The following is a 15,171-nucleotide window of genomic DNA, read 5'->3' as shown; positions in this document are numbered from 1 at the left end:
GGAAAAGACTACACTTATGCCATATTACGATATCCAGAATCTAAGACGATATCTAGGCTCATATCACGATATCGATATAATATCGATATATTGCCCAGCTCTACTTCACAGTACTTGACACAAAAAGCAAAGGGTAGAAAAACAAACATTTTGTTATTTTCTTCCTATAATTATTTCTAAATAGGAAGCCGCTGCTCTAGAGCAACATAAAACCATTTTTTCAAAAGACTGAGAATTATCGGTAACCGTTTACTTGAAGGTATCTACAGAACATGTCACTCTTATGTAGATACCTTCAAGTAAAGTGTAACCGAATTATCACATTAACTTTTAGGAATAGCCTTGTGGCTGGTGTGTTTCACTAGTAATTTCTTTCACTTTAAGTACCATCACTAGAGGCCAACAAGAGCTTTAATTAAGACCTTTCCGTTTACATTGACAGCAGTGACTTATCCACACAATTAAGTCTCATTGACAGAATTAAAGGGGGGGGGGGGCAAATGACTACCTTGACTCCGTGGCCCATGTCGTCCAGCATGCTGTAGTCGATGGGCTTGCGGATGTAGCGCACAGGCCTCTCGGGATTGGCCGGGGCGATGATCTTGTGCGTGCGGGACGTGTTCTTGTTGGTGGTGAGGATGCCGATCTCCCGCCGGGCCACCTTCTCTTTGTGGATGTCCACCGTCTGAGGACGAGAGGCAGAGGGCCGGACATTTTGTTTCACTTCAGTCGTTGGCTTCTTTTCCAACTTGAAAATAACTGCTAATTTGTTTTATGTGTTGTAGAGATGCTTGATTTGTATCTGTCACTAGGGCGAAGACGGATGGACTAGGGCTGGATACTGTAAGGATACCTATACCGTGACTTTGATATCGGTTCCTAAACAATATTTTTTTCGATACCAATTTAAAAAACGCAAAGAAATTACAAAATTACGGCACAAATCTTTTCATTTATGTTCCAGCTCAGACTACGTGAGCCCCGTCTCTGTGTAACGTAGAGTTCTTCCTGCGTGTCTCTACGACGTGGAACGTTAGGCAGCCAATCACAAACATTATTAGATCTTGGTAGAGGCATGCTGCATGCTGATTGGCTCTCCGACGCCGATGAGATTCACTCCTTAGGTACTGAATGACGAGGCATTTTCCGATACTCGATACTTTAGAGGCATCTCAGTCTGTGCCTAAAAAGTATTGAATTTGGTACCCAGCCCCATCTGTGACATAACCTAAAAAGGTGGAGTAATCAGTATTTTTGCCACGTATGCCAAAAAGAAAATTTGGGTAATTTTTTTTTTGGTATGTCAGTTGCCAACCTGCGAGATGTGGTTGATGGAGGACTCCATGCGGCGGAGCTGCGAGGCCTGGATGTCCAGCATCTGGAGGACATTGTTGGCCAGCGTGTTGATCAGGTAGGCGACGCTGGCCAGAGACTGGGTGGTGTAGTTCTTGGTCTCCTCCAGCGCCCTCTGCTTGTCTGGAGACTGAATGAGAGCGAAAAACATGGGGGAGAACATAGAGAGAAGTGGGACATTAGTAGGGTTGGGTATGGTTTGTTTTTTTTCCGATACCGGTGCTAAAGCGGTACTTTAAAAACGGTGCCGGTGCATGAACCGATACTTTTTAAGAAAGTTAAAAAAAGAAGAAAAAAAAGAAGGGTACTAAACAACAGTCGGCGACATTTAAGAACAACTTGTTTATTACTACGGCCATATGGTCAAAATTAAATGATTTAATAGTAATGTAATAGCTATAACTTATAATAAACAATAACTTATTTCACCAGTAAATTGCTGTTGAATGACAAAAACAACCACCAGATGGGAAAAGGGTATTTTAAAATAACTTTGAATGCACCGCGAGGCTGTAGGTTACCAGTTTCAGTGAACGCACCGTCTGTGTTTTTCCGACGTCGGCATCTGCTGCGCTGCAGACTGTTGAAATACAGTCACACTTTACACTGACAGCATTTTAACCCTGTTTAATCCAGCTGCTAGCTAAAGCTAGGCTAACGTTACCTGCTGTTGAGTGTAGTGTAAATTCAGGCACCCAAATAAGGCACCAAAATTTTCATTTTATTCGGTCTCGTTACTACCGTTTAGATCGGAACCGGTGCCCTATTGGCACCGCGTTTCGGTACCCAACCCTAGACATTAGACACATTTTTTGCATTTGAGAGTTTGCAAGGGAAGAAGTCTGTCAAAGAGCGATGAGGGTCAAAAATGGCTTTATGCAAAGACATTCTGGAAAACAAGTTTTTTAAACCTGCAACCTTGACCACAAGCTCATCCCGCGATCATCCTGCCATCGTAAGGTTCAGGTGCAGCACCCGAGATGTTTTGGGCAGCACCTAAAGCCGAATGAATGTAACTAAAAGACTTCTCTCAGATTGTAGTTGGACATGCTTTGGCAAGTTTTTTGAGTTATTTATTATCTGCTCTAGCTTTTCCAACGTTTCCAGATACAGGTATCAAGATAATAAAGGTCCAAAAATGATGTGAAAAAGAGACACAAACCGACTACCAAGAGTCGCCAAATGACCACAGAGACCCAAAACAACCATGAAGAAAAAGAAATGACCAAAAAAGAGACACAACACGACTACAAAGAGACGCAAAAACCCACAAAGAGACACAAAATGTGTGGGGAAATTGCATTTTTTGTGTGTGAAAAACGTAACATTTTCTTGAGGAAGGATGCATAAACCTCCGCCTAATATGCTGCACCTAAGTCTTCCACAAAGCTAGGGAAAACACTGGATTCCTGCACATTTCTAGTGCATGTCGTATTTCTCGTTATTTGAAAATCTAAAATATCATCCCGTGTAGTGCGGATCAAAAAATTAACAATCCGGGACCAGATCTAGTTATGCATCTGAAAAAATTTAAAAAATACCAACACCAGCAGGATGGAGGGCAACTGCTGCATCAAAGGTTTCAGTATATTTTAAGTTCAAACTTTAATGCGGAGTGAGCAGGCAGCGTGAAAGGAGGCCTCTGAGGCTGTGTGGGCACATCAACGAGAGCATCAAAAGGGCAGATGGATCTGCTAATGTTTCTGCTGGGAAACGGTGTTCTTTACTGACCCTGAATGTATCGCAGCATGCGAGGTTGAGGTAGAGTATATCAGTATTGTTTAGGTGAATGTATATATATTTACTATTATCAATGCATTGCCAAAATGCCACAAAAAATGCTTTCAGCCTGGACCCTTTTTTTCCTGTTTTTATGTGACTCCATTCAAATAATCAGCACTTTCAGCGTGTATGGAGCCAACATATTTTCACATGTAAATCGGTAAACTATGGGTTTTATTTCAACCAGAACTAGAGTTATGATGGTTGGAAAAGTGGAAAGATGATCCAAAGCAACTTTTCGTAGTTTTATTTTGTTTCCGTCGACTTTGAATGAAGTGCGTTTGACGATGCTAAAATTCCTGTTTATTTACATGGAGTCTGGTGGGTTTAGCGAACGCAATTTCACGAATGTTTTTATGTTTAAAAAAAAAGGATCTACCTCTTTAACAGAAAGGTCGACCTCCTTAGAAATCCTTTCCATAATATTGTCAGACGCTTAGAATATTAATCTGAGCCTGTCAGCGGCAAAACAAGCACTTTTGTGGACGTAAATTGAATGTGCGCAATAACTTACATGAATGCTTGTTTTGTCTTGCTTAATACTGGACCAATTTCAAAGATGGTTGTTCCCATCAGTCACTTAAGACACAAAAACATGAAAAAATAGGGTCCAGGTTGAAAAAAAACGAAGTTACCCTTCAAGTGTGAGGATTTGCAGCATTAATTTGTTTCATGGGATGCGTTAGTAGTACCGTTATTTAACTAGACAAGCACTTACAGCAGATAAAGTTTACTAGCGCACCTGTGGATTTTGGTCGAAATAAATCCTTAAATCACCGCGTTAGATGTGAAAAATATGCCGGCTTTACACAATGGTCCCTGCTTCTCAAAACGTGCGGATTTTCGCCTCGTCTTACATTATAGTAAATTGATTATCTTTGGGTTTTGGACTGGTGGTCGGACAAAACGAGCCATTCCAATGAAAACGGCGATGGGCATTTTTCACAGTTTGACATTTTAAAATCGATAAATCTGGGGAAATAATCTGCAGAGTAACGACTGAGGCGACTGTCAGGATACCTCCACCCCCCCCAAAAAAAAGAATCTAGGACTTCCTATAGATTTATTTGTAATTCTGTTGCATTCTAAGATATTGACAACATGTCAAACGTGCTTCGAATTACGGGAAACCTTAAAAAAAAAAAAAAAAAAAAAAGGACACAAGCTCGCTTGAAACCCTCCTGTGAGACGTTTACGGGGGGAGGGGGATTTTTTTTTTTCTGCACATAAAAAGGTTCCAGAAATATAAAAATAGAAATAATATGTCAATGTTGTTTATTTGCTCATTCCATTCCATTTCCCAACATTGGTCTCCACGTGTGTTCTGTGTCTATTCTCGCTGTGGCCATCTGTGTGTGACGCGGCGCTGCGCTCAAATTCCTACATTTACCAAGTCACCTGAACTCCTCATCATTTTCGGGGCGGTTATTTTGAAGAAGAAGAAAAACCTGTACATTAAAGGGGTGATAGAATGCAAAACCGATTTTACCTTGTCATAGTTGAATAACGACAGTTTGGAGGGTAAATAGGACATACATAGAAGCTCAAAATCCCATTGATACCCCTATCCTCTGCTAATCTCACATTTTGAAACTGCCGCTGAAAACGGGCGAATCTCAACAAAGCTGGATGCTGACGTCAGGATCCCAACTCCTAGTCTTTGTCATGCCCCAACATTTGCATAGGCTCCACCACTGACCTGAGGTCAGCTTAGTCTTCTGAATCTAGCTAGGTCATGCAGATCTCCAGAGGTCCGCTATTTAATTACTAAATTCACTTTTTTATGCGAGAAATCAACTATGTAGAGGTCAAATACGGGCCGTGTTACGAAAATTGATGGCTAATTGCAAATTTTGTGTGTCGGAGTTCAGCAGGAGCTCAGCAGGCTACGTGACAGCGGCCGGTGCTGCCTCGCCGCCCGGCGTGTCCTACTTCATAGACTCGCTGTGAGCTAGCTGGATCTCCGTCACGAAGGGAAGCCTGCGGCGCTCCATACCCGCGCAAAGTCACCGGTTCTGGGTTACTGGACTACAAAATGCCGAGGCCCTGATGGAGCTCCAGGGCCTGCAGCTAGATCTTTACCTATAGGATTGAAGGGACAGTAGCAGCTAACGAAATCCATAATGTTCACAAAAATGCATTAAATTGAAATCGGACACCATAGTTAGCTTTATAAGACCTTGGGGTAGATGTTATATAAGTGGCGTGACGAAATTCAAACTGTAAATATACTTTAATTGTGCCGAAAGTGAAGCTAACTAGCTAGCCGCGATCTGTACACATAGCTAGGATTGAAGCGAAAAGTAGCAGCTAACGAAATCCCTAATGTTCACAAAAATGCATTAAATTGAAATCAGGCACCATAGTTAGCTTTATAAGACCTTGGGTCAGATGTTATATAAGTGGCGTGACGAAATGCAAACTAAATATACTCTAGTTATGCCGGCAGCTGGCAGCCAGCCAGCTCCGCGGAGCTCCACGGAGCTCCAGTAGTCCAGTAGCCGAGAAACGGTGACTTTCACTGGGTGAAGTTGCCGTTTTCTCGTCAGACTGTGTGGAGCTCCTAAAGTCCAACACGTCTTACCAAATTTGCAATTACCCATCAATTTTCGTAAAACGGCCCATATTTGAGCTTTATATAGTTGATTTCTCGCATAAAACCGTATCAGAAGTGAATTTAATAACGAAATAGCCCGACAAACAATATATAACTTTGCAGTGTCTGAAATATGAGACCTGCTGTCTCGTCTCCAATGTGTTTCTATGTGGTTCGCTCAAACCAATCAGCGCGCAGCTCATCCAAATATTCATGAGCATACCATATTTGGAAGAAAAGCTCTTGTTCCAAATAGAGCCATATTCACAGGGTAGTTAAGGGCCCATAAAATAGCATTCGGGCAATTTTCAGCCCAACCAATAGGAGACCTTAAGGAACAGTGTGAAATACCCTATATAATCATTCTATCACCCCTTTAAGAAAACAGGGTTTTAGTATGGTGTTCCTAATAATCCTTTAGGTGAGTGTATGTCTATTCCCTTTTACGTGAAACAGAATGAGCTTGTGATGCAAGATACATTTGCAATGCAATCCAATCCAACACATCATCGAACACAGCCTGCGCACAAACAGCATCATTTAAAAAAGGCGTGTGGAGGGCGCAGCATTGCTCGGAGCATGGAGACAAACAGGTTCATGTGGCAAAAGTCATGAGAGTAGCTGCTGCCCGCAGCGCAGAACAGAGACATGTTGTGATCCACTGGCTACACTGTGCTAATAGACAGGGCGATATCATTTTCGGAAGGAGAGAATGGATGCATGGGACCAGCAACCTACTAGCCACAGAACGTTGTATTTTATGCCTGAGAAACATAATGAAATATATGACACAATAGTATCGGATCGGTACTCTGTATCGGCCGATCGGTTTATCAAATTAAAAGCTTGGTAGAACAGAAGGTCAAAGACACATTACCTGAAAGGGTCTACCCAAAAAACATACCTAAAAGTTGTTTTTAAATGAGTCCAATTAATTTGAAATGAAAATGAAAATGCATGTGGTGGCCGGGTTGGCTCAGTGGGTAGAGCGGGCGCACATATACTGAGAGGCTTAGCTTAGCTGAGAGGCTGAACAATAGGAGGAAAATATGCGATAACATTGAATATCTCGATAACTAATTACTTACGTGTTCTGCATTTCGGCTGCTTTCAGTATTCTGCTAAAATACAACAAACTTGGTAGAACAGAAATAATGTATAAGATCAAAGACAAATTACCTGAAAGTTTCTACCTAAACGTTTTTAATAATAATAATAATAATAATAATAATAATGTATACTTTATTAATCCTGCAAGGGAAATTACAATGTTTTCACTCTGTTATTACTAGAGATGTTGAAATTAATCAAATAATCGATGCATCGAATCGTGGACACGGACGATGCTGCATCGATAATCGGCCAGGCCATAATCGATTATTTCTGTTTACAATTTGACAACATTTCTGTTTACATATTCTGTTATGTTTTGCACATTCAGTAAGTGCCGTGTGCTCAGTGCTGTATCCAATGTATTTAGCACTAATGCACAGAATGTTTTCTATATGTAATAGAAAAATGTATTTGACGCCATCGAGATATCGAATCGAAGACATGATAATCGTAATCGAATCGGGAGATCAGTGAAGATTCACACCTCTAGTTATTACACACAGGCCTGAATTCCACACACACATGCTCAGTACCTATACAAGCACTATATGAGATTGACTACAGAGATGTCAGAGTGAGGGAGCTGCCCATGGAAAGGCGCCCTGAGCAGTTTTGGGGGTTCGGTGCCTTGCTCAAGACTAGAGGACCTTGGCAGTGCCCAGGAGGTGAACTGGCACCTCTCCAGCTACCAGTCCACCACCATGCTTTGGTCCGTATGGGGGACTTGAACCAGCGAGCCTTCCGGTTCCCAACCCAACTCCCTACAGACTGAGCTACTGCTACTACCGGTGTTGATCAACTGGTTGTTGAAAGGAACTGTGGGCACACAAAATAACTTGTGGAAAGTCAATGTTGATGACAGAAAAGAGACGCAAAACAACCCCAAAGAGACACCAAATGTATGGGGGGGGAAATTGCATTATGGTTTATTGGTCTATCCTATTTCTCAAGATTATGAAAACCACCTTACAAGTTCAACTACCAGCGTTTTATTTGCCCGATAACCGATAAAGTTAAGTTTGGCTGATCCCTACAACAAGTGTCCACCACTGTCCCTGACCAATGTTACAAGAAAGCTAGATTTATGGACATGGATGCTGTAAATTAGAAGTGAAGTATTCCGCTAAATATCCCTTCCGACCAATACTTTTGTCCGGCTGATCTACGAGTGGTTAATACCCATCTGACAGCAGCTGAGAAAAGCTTGCAGGGTGAGAAGAAAACCAGGGCAGGCTGCCAGACAGCAAGCTGTCATGATCATCTGAGGGCCGCTGCCGCCTTCCCAGAGCAACCTGTCAGACCAGATCAGACCTGTTTATCAAGGATGGCAGATTTCAGTATCACACCTTGTCGAAAAACCTCTCTTAACTAACACATTTCAATCCCATGCGATAGCAGGCCTGTAAAAGTATGGGATCAGGTGACCAACACTGCTCTCACCTGCAGAACACTACACATCAGAAGCTCTGAATGGGACTGACCCCGCGCACACACACACACACACACACACACACACACACACACACACACACACACACACACACACACAGAGCTATGCAAGTCAACAGAAAAATGAGTCACCTCTTTCACAGAAAACGTTCAGAGTTGCAACATTACACTGTCTCTCCCAAGCTGAGGAGCAATGCATGAATGGAATAAGGAAATCACAGCTATATCGGCTTTAAATTGAGCATTTTCGTGGGGGTTAAAACCCATAAATCACGTGTATTATGTTGATGCAACGTTGAGAGCAGAGTCGCAGTGTTCCAGTCCAACATCATATGTCAGATGTTGTTGGTAATCTTCTGTCAAACCAAAGCTCATCGCATATTAACCTGGTTTGATACCACGTCCAACATCGCACCAGCTGTCCGCAGAGGTAGCGATTGATCCCGCAGAGAGCAGATATAGATTGATTTTCACGGTGCCTGTTTGGTTATTTACACCGTGGGGTGATGCCGAGCAGCTGGCTAGCAAGCTGGCTAACGCGATAGTCCACGGTGGATGTACGAGCCGCACACAATGTTATGTCGATGGAAGTATGAACCCACAACATAAGCAGCGTTGTTGCCTTACAACTTATATGTTAGAATGGCAGCGGGTTGTTGTTTTTTTTTTCCCCCATCACATCGGCAGCGCTAGCCACAGCTAGCCTAGCAGCAGCTAGCCTAGCATCAGTTCGCCACCAGCGTGATGTCCAAAACAAACAAACTACACCGTCTTTTCTTCCACACAATGTGGCAGCCTACCTGGACATAGTTGCTTTCGCAGTACTCCGCGACTCTTTCCAAATTGGTGAAACTGTCTAGTAGTGCGCTTCGTCCTGCTGGAATCTCCTCTTCTAAAAGCATTTGTAGCTCCGCCATTTTCACATCTTTAGCGGAGCGGCGTGTATGTGTATGTGTATGTGTGTGTATGTGTGGGGGAGAGCTCTCTGGCGCCACCGCCGGTCGTATACGGTACTGCAGGGCTCTCCTGCTGGAGAGCAGGGGTTCCCAAAATGAATAAGAAATGCATTACAGCAGACTCCCAATTGGCAAAAAAAAATGCTTTTGTGTTAAGCAAATAGGTTTAATGTAGTTACATGTTTATTAGTTTCCAGTTCAGGGATACCAAACTCCGTGAATAAAATACTTGTAATAAAACTTTATCTCCCTTGGATGGTCCCTTTTTTTGAAATTATTGTATCACTCCTTCTCCACAGGCTTATTTAGAGAGCAGCAGGCCTGGATCATGTGAGGAAATACAGTCTTGCCCAAGGGCCCTTCAGAAGCACATATTAGCTGAGGGTGTATGTAATAATTAATTCAGTAAAAAAATGTCGACATTCAGGCTGAAACCGGATTTATAACGAGTGACATTGCTATTCTCCACTGATACAAACTAAACTCCCTTTATTTGATTTAAGAAACTTGCTTGTGACTTAGGGCAAATTCAAATAAAAGAACGACAAACGCATACAGAATCCTCATACGTATTTAATAAAATGCAAGATGCAACCGTGTTTAATTCAAAAAAGGAATGAAATGTCTAAATGCCACGTAGAGCCATATCAACGGACAAACGAGCCCCTGTGTTCTTGGGAATTTTGTGACTCAAGGAAACTGCACTAAGAATCATAGAAAAACATTTGGCAGCACAAGTTGTTTTTCTCTACATCGTAGAGTATTAAACCACAGTTTCCCCTCCTTGAACATATTTCAATAAGTGCAAATCGAAACTGTGAACACACAAGGTAACAATGTGCTTAAGGCCTCAGATTACTGAACAATTAAAAGCACCAGAAAGACATCTATGGAAATACTGTGGTGGTGCCTTCAGGACTGATGCAAATTAAAGAGTAACTACTGTTTTTTCTGTTTTTGTGTGTAAGTGACTGATAGGAACAACAACAATCTCTGACATTGGTCCAGTATTTAGCGTGAACGCTGTAACCGGCAGCCGCAGACCGCGCTGTAATGTAACCCTACAGACCTATGGGGCAAATGTGCATTGTCAATTTTGTCCACTAAAAGTGCTTTATTTATTGCTGACAGGCTCAGATTAATATTCTAAGTGTCTGTCAACATTATGGAAAGGATCCCTACAGAGATAGACCTTTAAAACCTTTCTGTTTAACCAGAAACAGCTCTGAAGTCGCTAGCGCTAAACCCACCAGACTCCATTTAAAAAAAACAATACTTTTAGCGTGTATAGAGCCAACATATTTTGACATGTAAATCGGTAAACTATGTGTTTATTTCAACCATTACTAGAGTCGTGATGGTTGGAAAAGTGGAAGGACGACGCAAAACGGCTTTTCATAGTTTTATTTTGTTTCTGTCGACTTTGAATGAAGTGTGTTTTACGATGCTGAAATTACTGTTTATTTACATGGAGTCTGGTTGATTTAGCGAATTTCGCGGAAGATTTTATGTTTAAAAAAAAAAAAAGGATCTTACCCTTTAACAGAAAGGTCGACCTCCTTAGAAATCCTTTTCTTAATGTTGCCAGACACTTAGAATATTAATCTGAGCCTGTCAGCGGTAAAACAAGCACTTTTGTGGACGTAAATTGAAGGTGCACAATTGCCCTATTAACTTACATTGTAGCTTGTTTCGCCGCTGCCGACTGCAGCGATCTCACTTAATACTGGACCAATGTCAAAGATTGTTGTTCCCATCAGTCACTTAGACACAAACACATAGGGAAATAGGGGGCCAGGTTGGTAGTTACCCTTTGTGTTTAATTCCCAAAAGTGTCAACTACCATAACGTTGTTTAGAAAGACAGGAGTTAATGTGAGAAATGATGTTTCTCTGGCAGACTGGATCCTCAACATTTAAGAAATACTGTGGTGGTAATTCCTTTAATCAAGATGTTAAATATATACATTTTTAGATACAGCTCTGCTCCCCTGTGTTTTTTTTCAAGAATAGTTCTAGTCTTTTCTGCTGACGGTAATCCAGGTTTCGTCCTTAGGCGTGGACACCAGCTCAGATCGGACTTCCATGACCTGTCCCTTCAACTGGTGAAGCTTCAGCTGGCGAACCAACGTGCTGAGCAGGACAGTAGCGACGGTGTAGGCAAACCTGTCAAAAGAGACCAAATGTAACTGATTGTGAAAATGTAAAGTGAAGTACACAGGACATCCAAACACAGAGAGTTGATCCTAATCATTTAATTCAACTTGTAAAAACGACTGAAAAACTGGCCCGCTGTAGGCAGGGGCGGGGCTACAGTGGGCCCCTCGGTGCCCCCCCAAGAAATGGGATATGTTACGGCCTTTTCTACAAAACTCTTACCCCCAAAACAGAACGTTCAAAGTCCAATTAGCTTCTTTTGTGTATTTATTTTAATTTAGTTTTTTAGATTCTTTTTTTGGGCCTTTATTTTGACAGGACAGCTAGGTGAGAAAGGGGAGAGAGAGAGGGGGGGAAGACAGGCAGGAAACCGACACAGGTCGGACTCGAACCCTGGACCCCTGAGTCGAGGCACAAACCTCTCAGCACATGTGCGCCCGCTCTACCCACTGAGCCAACCCGGCCACAGCTCGAAGTGTTTTCGAAAATGTCTACAAGCCGTTTTGGAGCTAAATGGCCGCACTGCGGGTTCAAAAGTACAACATGTTTTTCTCAGCATTACTTCTTCTCACGATGCATCATTAGCTCAGGCTACGCTCAGGCGGGATAATGATGTTTTAATATGTTTTAGTACAAGTATTCTTTACCTGAGTTCCGGGCATGTCTGATTCCCTGAGAATCCGAGCAGACAGAAACTCTTCCTGGCAGATTCCTCCTCAAATCGATCCGGGTCAAACCTGAGGGGGATGTCACAGTAATAACCGTAATCAGAAATTTGGGACATATCGATATTTTAAACCTGAAAGATGAACCCTACTCTGTGACGCTGTCAAACTATTTGAACAAGCAACATGTGTTCAAAGCGTTTCAGGAGTTATTTTGAGTTAGAGCCCGACCGATAAAAGGATTTTTAAGGCCGATATCGATACAACGCGTAACAAAACAAACAGATTTCCCTAACATTAGTTATTTGTAGTTACTTATGAGTTCTCACTGAAATAATGTGATAAAATATGCAAAATATCACAACAGAACAGAGGAACATCAAAACATATTAAACATTTGTGCCGTAGTGTGTACTGTTGTAGTCATTTTTGTTTTATAAAATTAGTATTGAAAAAAAGTATCAAAGTCACAGTATTTGTAGTGGTACCGGTATCGACATTTTTTTTGAACGATACCCAGCCCTACCTCTAAATGATCACCCAATTCCGTGTTACATCTTTTTGGCCAACTTCATAACTTATTACGAACTGATGGTGAATAAATCTCATTTACATGAAATGACGCCTAATTATTGAGTAAAAATAAGCAGCGATTAGGAATGATCTTGACTAATCGTTAAGGTCAGAGAAACATGTGTTTATGGATGATCCCAGATTTTCTCCCGGGTAGACCATGAACAGTAGTGGTCATCAATTAGCGTATGGAACCATCCAGGTTATTTTTAGGAAATTTGGTTGAGAAGAAAGCCATGTTTCTGACATAGAAACTTTGAAAACGGGTCAAATTTGACCCGAGGACAACAGGAGGGTTACACAACTGCCTGTATATTTAACAAGCTTGCTGAATTTTAAATCGTATCCCTATGGCACTCGCACTATTAGATATGCTCCCACTAGTGATTCCTTGATCCTAAATATTCCATTTGTTAGGACAGAATTAGGAAAAAACTGCATTCAAATATTACGCTCCATAGAAATGTGTCCATGTATTCTGAATGTACATGTGCACTTTGAGTTGTTCTGTAATTGTTTTATGTTTGTACAGTGTACTGCAACTGTATTGTATTCATTAATTTACAAGGGGGATGCATACGTATCCGGCATTTCTCACTTTTTCGGATGGAGCCTGGATTTCAGGATTTGAACCGACGGCCTTGTAGTCCAGACACCGCCACCCACCCAGTAAATTATGGACAGCAATTTTGAAATGATCTGATGAACCCAGGGGCGGTTCTGGGATCAGAGTTGTAGGGGTGCCTGCATCCCCTTTTAACATTATTCTACTGTGCCAACTGTGCATTTTAACATCATTTTTGGAGCATCGTGAGAGGGGAAACACTGAATTATGTAACTAGAGGGACCCCAACAATTCTGAGAAAACTTGTGTTAATGCGGAGCCACAGGGCCATTACTACAAAAGGTAAAGGTGGTATTACAAATAAAATTGGATATTTACTGTATCTATGGATAAGCAGAAATTTCCAAAATGCAATATCAATAACTTTGGAAAATTAGAGATTTACGCAATTTTGACTAATGGCTGACTGGCACTATTTTCTGAAAATGGGCTCAGAATTTTTCTCTGAATGATCTCAGCGTCTAGATTCTGGGTTTAGTTTCACGGTGCTGTGATATTACTAGAGCAGAACTCCTTAGCTCACAATAGATTAACACGATTATTTATTTTTTTGGGATCAAGTTTAGGGGTTCTTCAGCAAAAAGAAAAAAGGGCCAATATCACCCCTGGATGAACCTGTCCCAAGTAAATGTAAATGTATGTGAAGTGAACCTGTATGGGGTGCTCCAGGTGTCCGAATCTTGCAGGACCACTCCCAAAGCGTAGATGACCAAAGTCTGAAATATGGCAAGCACAAAACTGTGATTTGCATTTCTTTTCATAACCCCTTTAACCATTTTGTTATCACCCGCATAATCATTGTTTATCTTCTCAAGACTGCACTAAACTGATTGTCCGACTGTAACAGTTTAGTGATGAGCTGAGTAGAAATACACAGACAGAGAGCCTGCGGTGGAATGTAACTAAGTACATTTACTCCAGTGCTGTACTTAAGTACCAAATGTTGAGGTACTTGTACTTTACTTGAGTCTTTTTTCTTTTCATGCCACTTTCTACTTCTACTCCGCTACATTTCAGAGAGAAATATTGTACTTTTTACTCCACTACATTCATCTGTTACAGCTTTAGTTACTTTACACGTTAAGATTCCTGCACACAGAACACATGTAGTTTATAAAATCTGATGTTTTATTCTAAAGTAAACTAGCCAAGAATATAACGGCTACAAGTCCAGCTGAGATGATTAGACCATTAAACACACAACTGGTTGGATCCTTTACACTTTCTAACATGGGAGGAGAGTTCTTTACTTGGAATACTTGAACTACATTTCCCTGATGACACAGACTTTTAAGTTACATTTCCAATGCAGGACTTCAGTGTGGTATTAGTATTAGTAGTTTTACTGAAGTAAAGGATCTGAATACTTCTTCCACCGCTGGCCTGAAATCTCTGCAACAATGTGACTCTATCCTGCACTGAAATCTGCACATACATACATATCAGTTATGTTCTATGTTTAAGTAGATGATGGGAATACTTCTTCCACCCGCAGCAGAGAGCCACAGACAGCAGGGAACCAGATACCTCTTTGGGGATGACATGCTGATCGACTTTGCCCTCCACTCCCTGAAGCCGAGCCGCGATGGGGGTCAGCTTGGCGGTCCTCACCGTCTCGTTGAGGACCTGCTGGCAGTATCTTTCCAAGGACGTAAAAGGGATAACATTAGAATCCTCTCTGTTAAGGGGAACTTCGGGGTTTTTTTTCCACCTGGTCACTATTTTTCTATGTGTTTGTGTCTAAGTGACTGATGGGAACAACAATCTTTGACGTTGGTCCAGGATTAAGCGAGATCGCTGCAGACGGCAGTCAGCGAAACAAGCTGCAGTGTAAGTTATTTTGCAATTGTGCAGCTTCAATTTACGTCCACGTTACTATTATTCTAAGTGTCTGACAACATTA

At 41.6% G+C, this 15,171-nt stretch overlaps 2 protein-coding genes across 20 annotated transcripts in view; both read right to left on the bottom strand.

The window, feature by feature from the left end:
* Positions 1-9,287, bottom strand: part of abi2b (abl-interactor 2b) — a 28,809-nt gene extending 19,522 nt beyond the window's left edge. For all 19 annotated transcript variants that reach the window (XM_035998431.1, XM_035998435.1, XM_031322913.2 and 16 more), the window contains exons 1-3: positions 9,094-9,287; positions 1,316-1,483; positions 509-685 (exon numbers count right to left, since the gene is read on the bottom strand). In XM_035998431.1, the coding sequence (XP_035854324.1) occupies positions 509-685; positions 1,316-1,483; positions 9,094-9,210 (462 nt within the window). In that variant the 5' untranslated portion in view covers positions 9,211-9,287. The remainder of the gene's footprint in view (positions 1-508; positions 686-1,315; positions 1,484-9,093) is intronic.
* Positions 9,288-11,252: 1,965 nt separating this feature from the next.
* Positions 11,253-15,171, bottom strand: part of LOC116066758 (cytochrome P450 20A1) — a 13,388-nt gene continuing 9,469 nt past the window's right edge. The window contains exons 10-13 of the mRNA XM_031322920.2: positions 14,796-14,907; positions 13,920-13,984; positions 12,053-12,142; positions 11,253-11,414 (exon numbers count right to left, since the gene is read on the bottom strand). Of these exons, the coding sequence (XP_031178780.1) occupies positions 11,264-11,414; positions 12,053-12,142; positions 13,920-13,984; positions 14,796-14,907 (418 nt within the window). The 3' untranslated portion in view covers positions 11,253-11,263. The remainder of the gene's footprint in view (positions 11,415-12,052; positions 12,143-13,919; positions 13,985-14,795; positions 14,908-15,171) is intronic.

This window comes from Sander lucioperca, chromosome 24 (genome assembly GCF_008315115.2).
Source record: "Sander lucioperca isolate FBNREF2018 chromosome 24, SLUC_FBN_1.2, whole genome shotgun sequence".
In the NCBI taxonomy this organism is placed as follows: domain Eukaryota; kingdom Metazoa; phylum Chordata; class Actinopteri; order Perciformes; family Percidae; genus Sander; species Sander lucioperca.
This window is presented reverse-complemented; position numbering and strand designations above follow the sequence as displayed.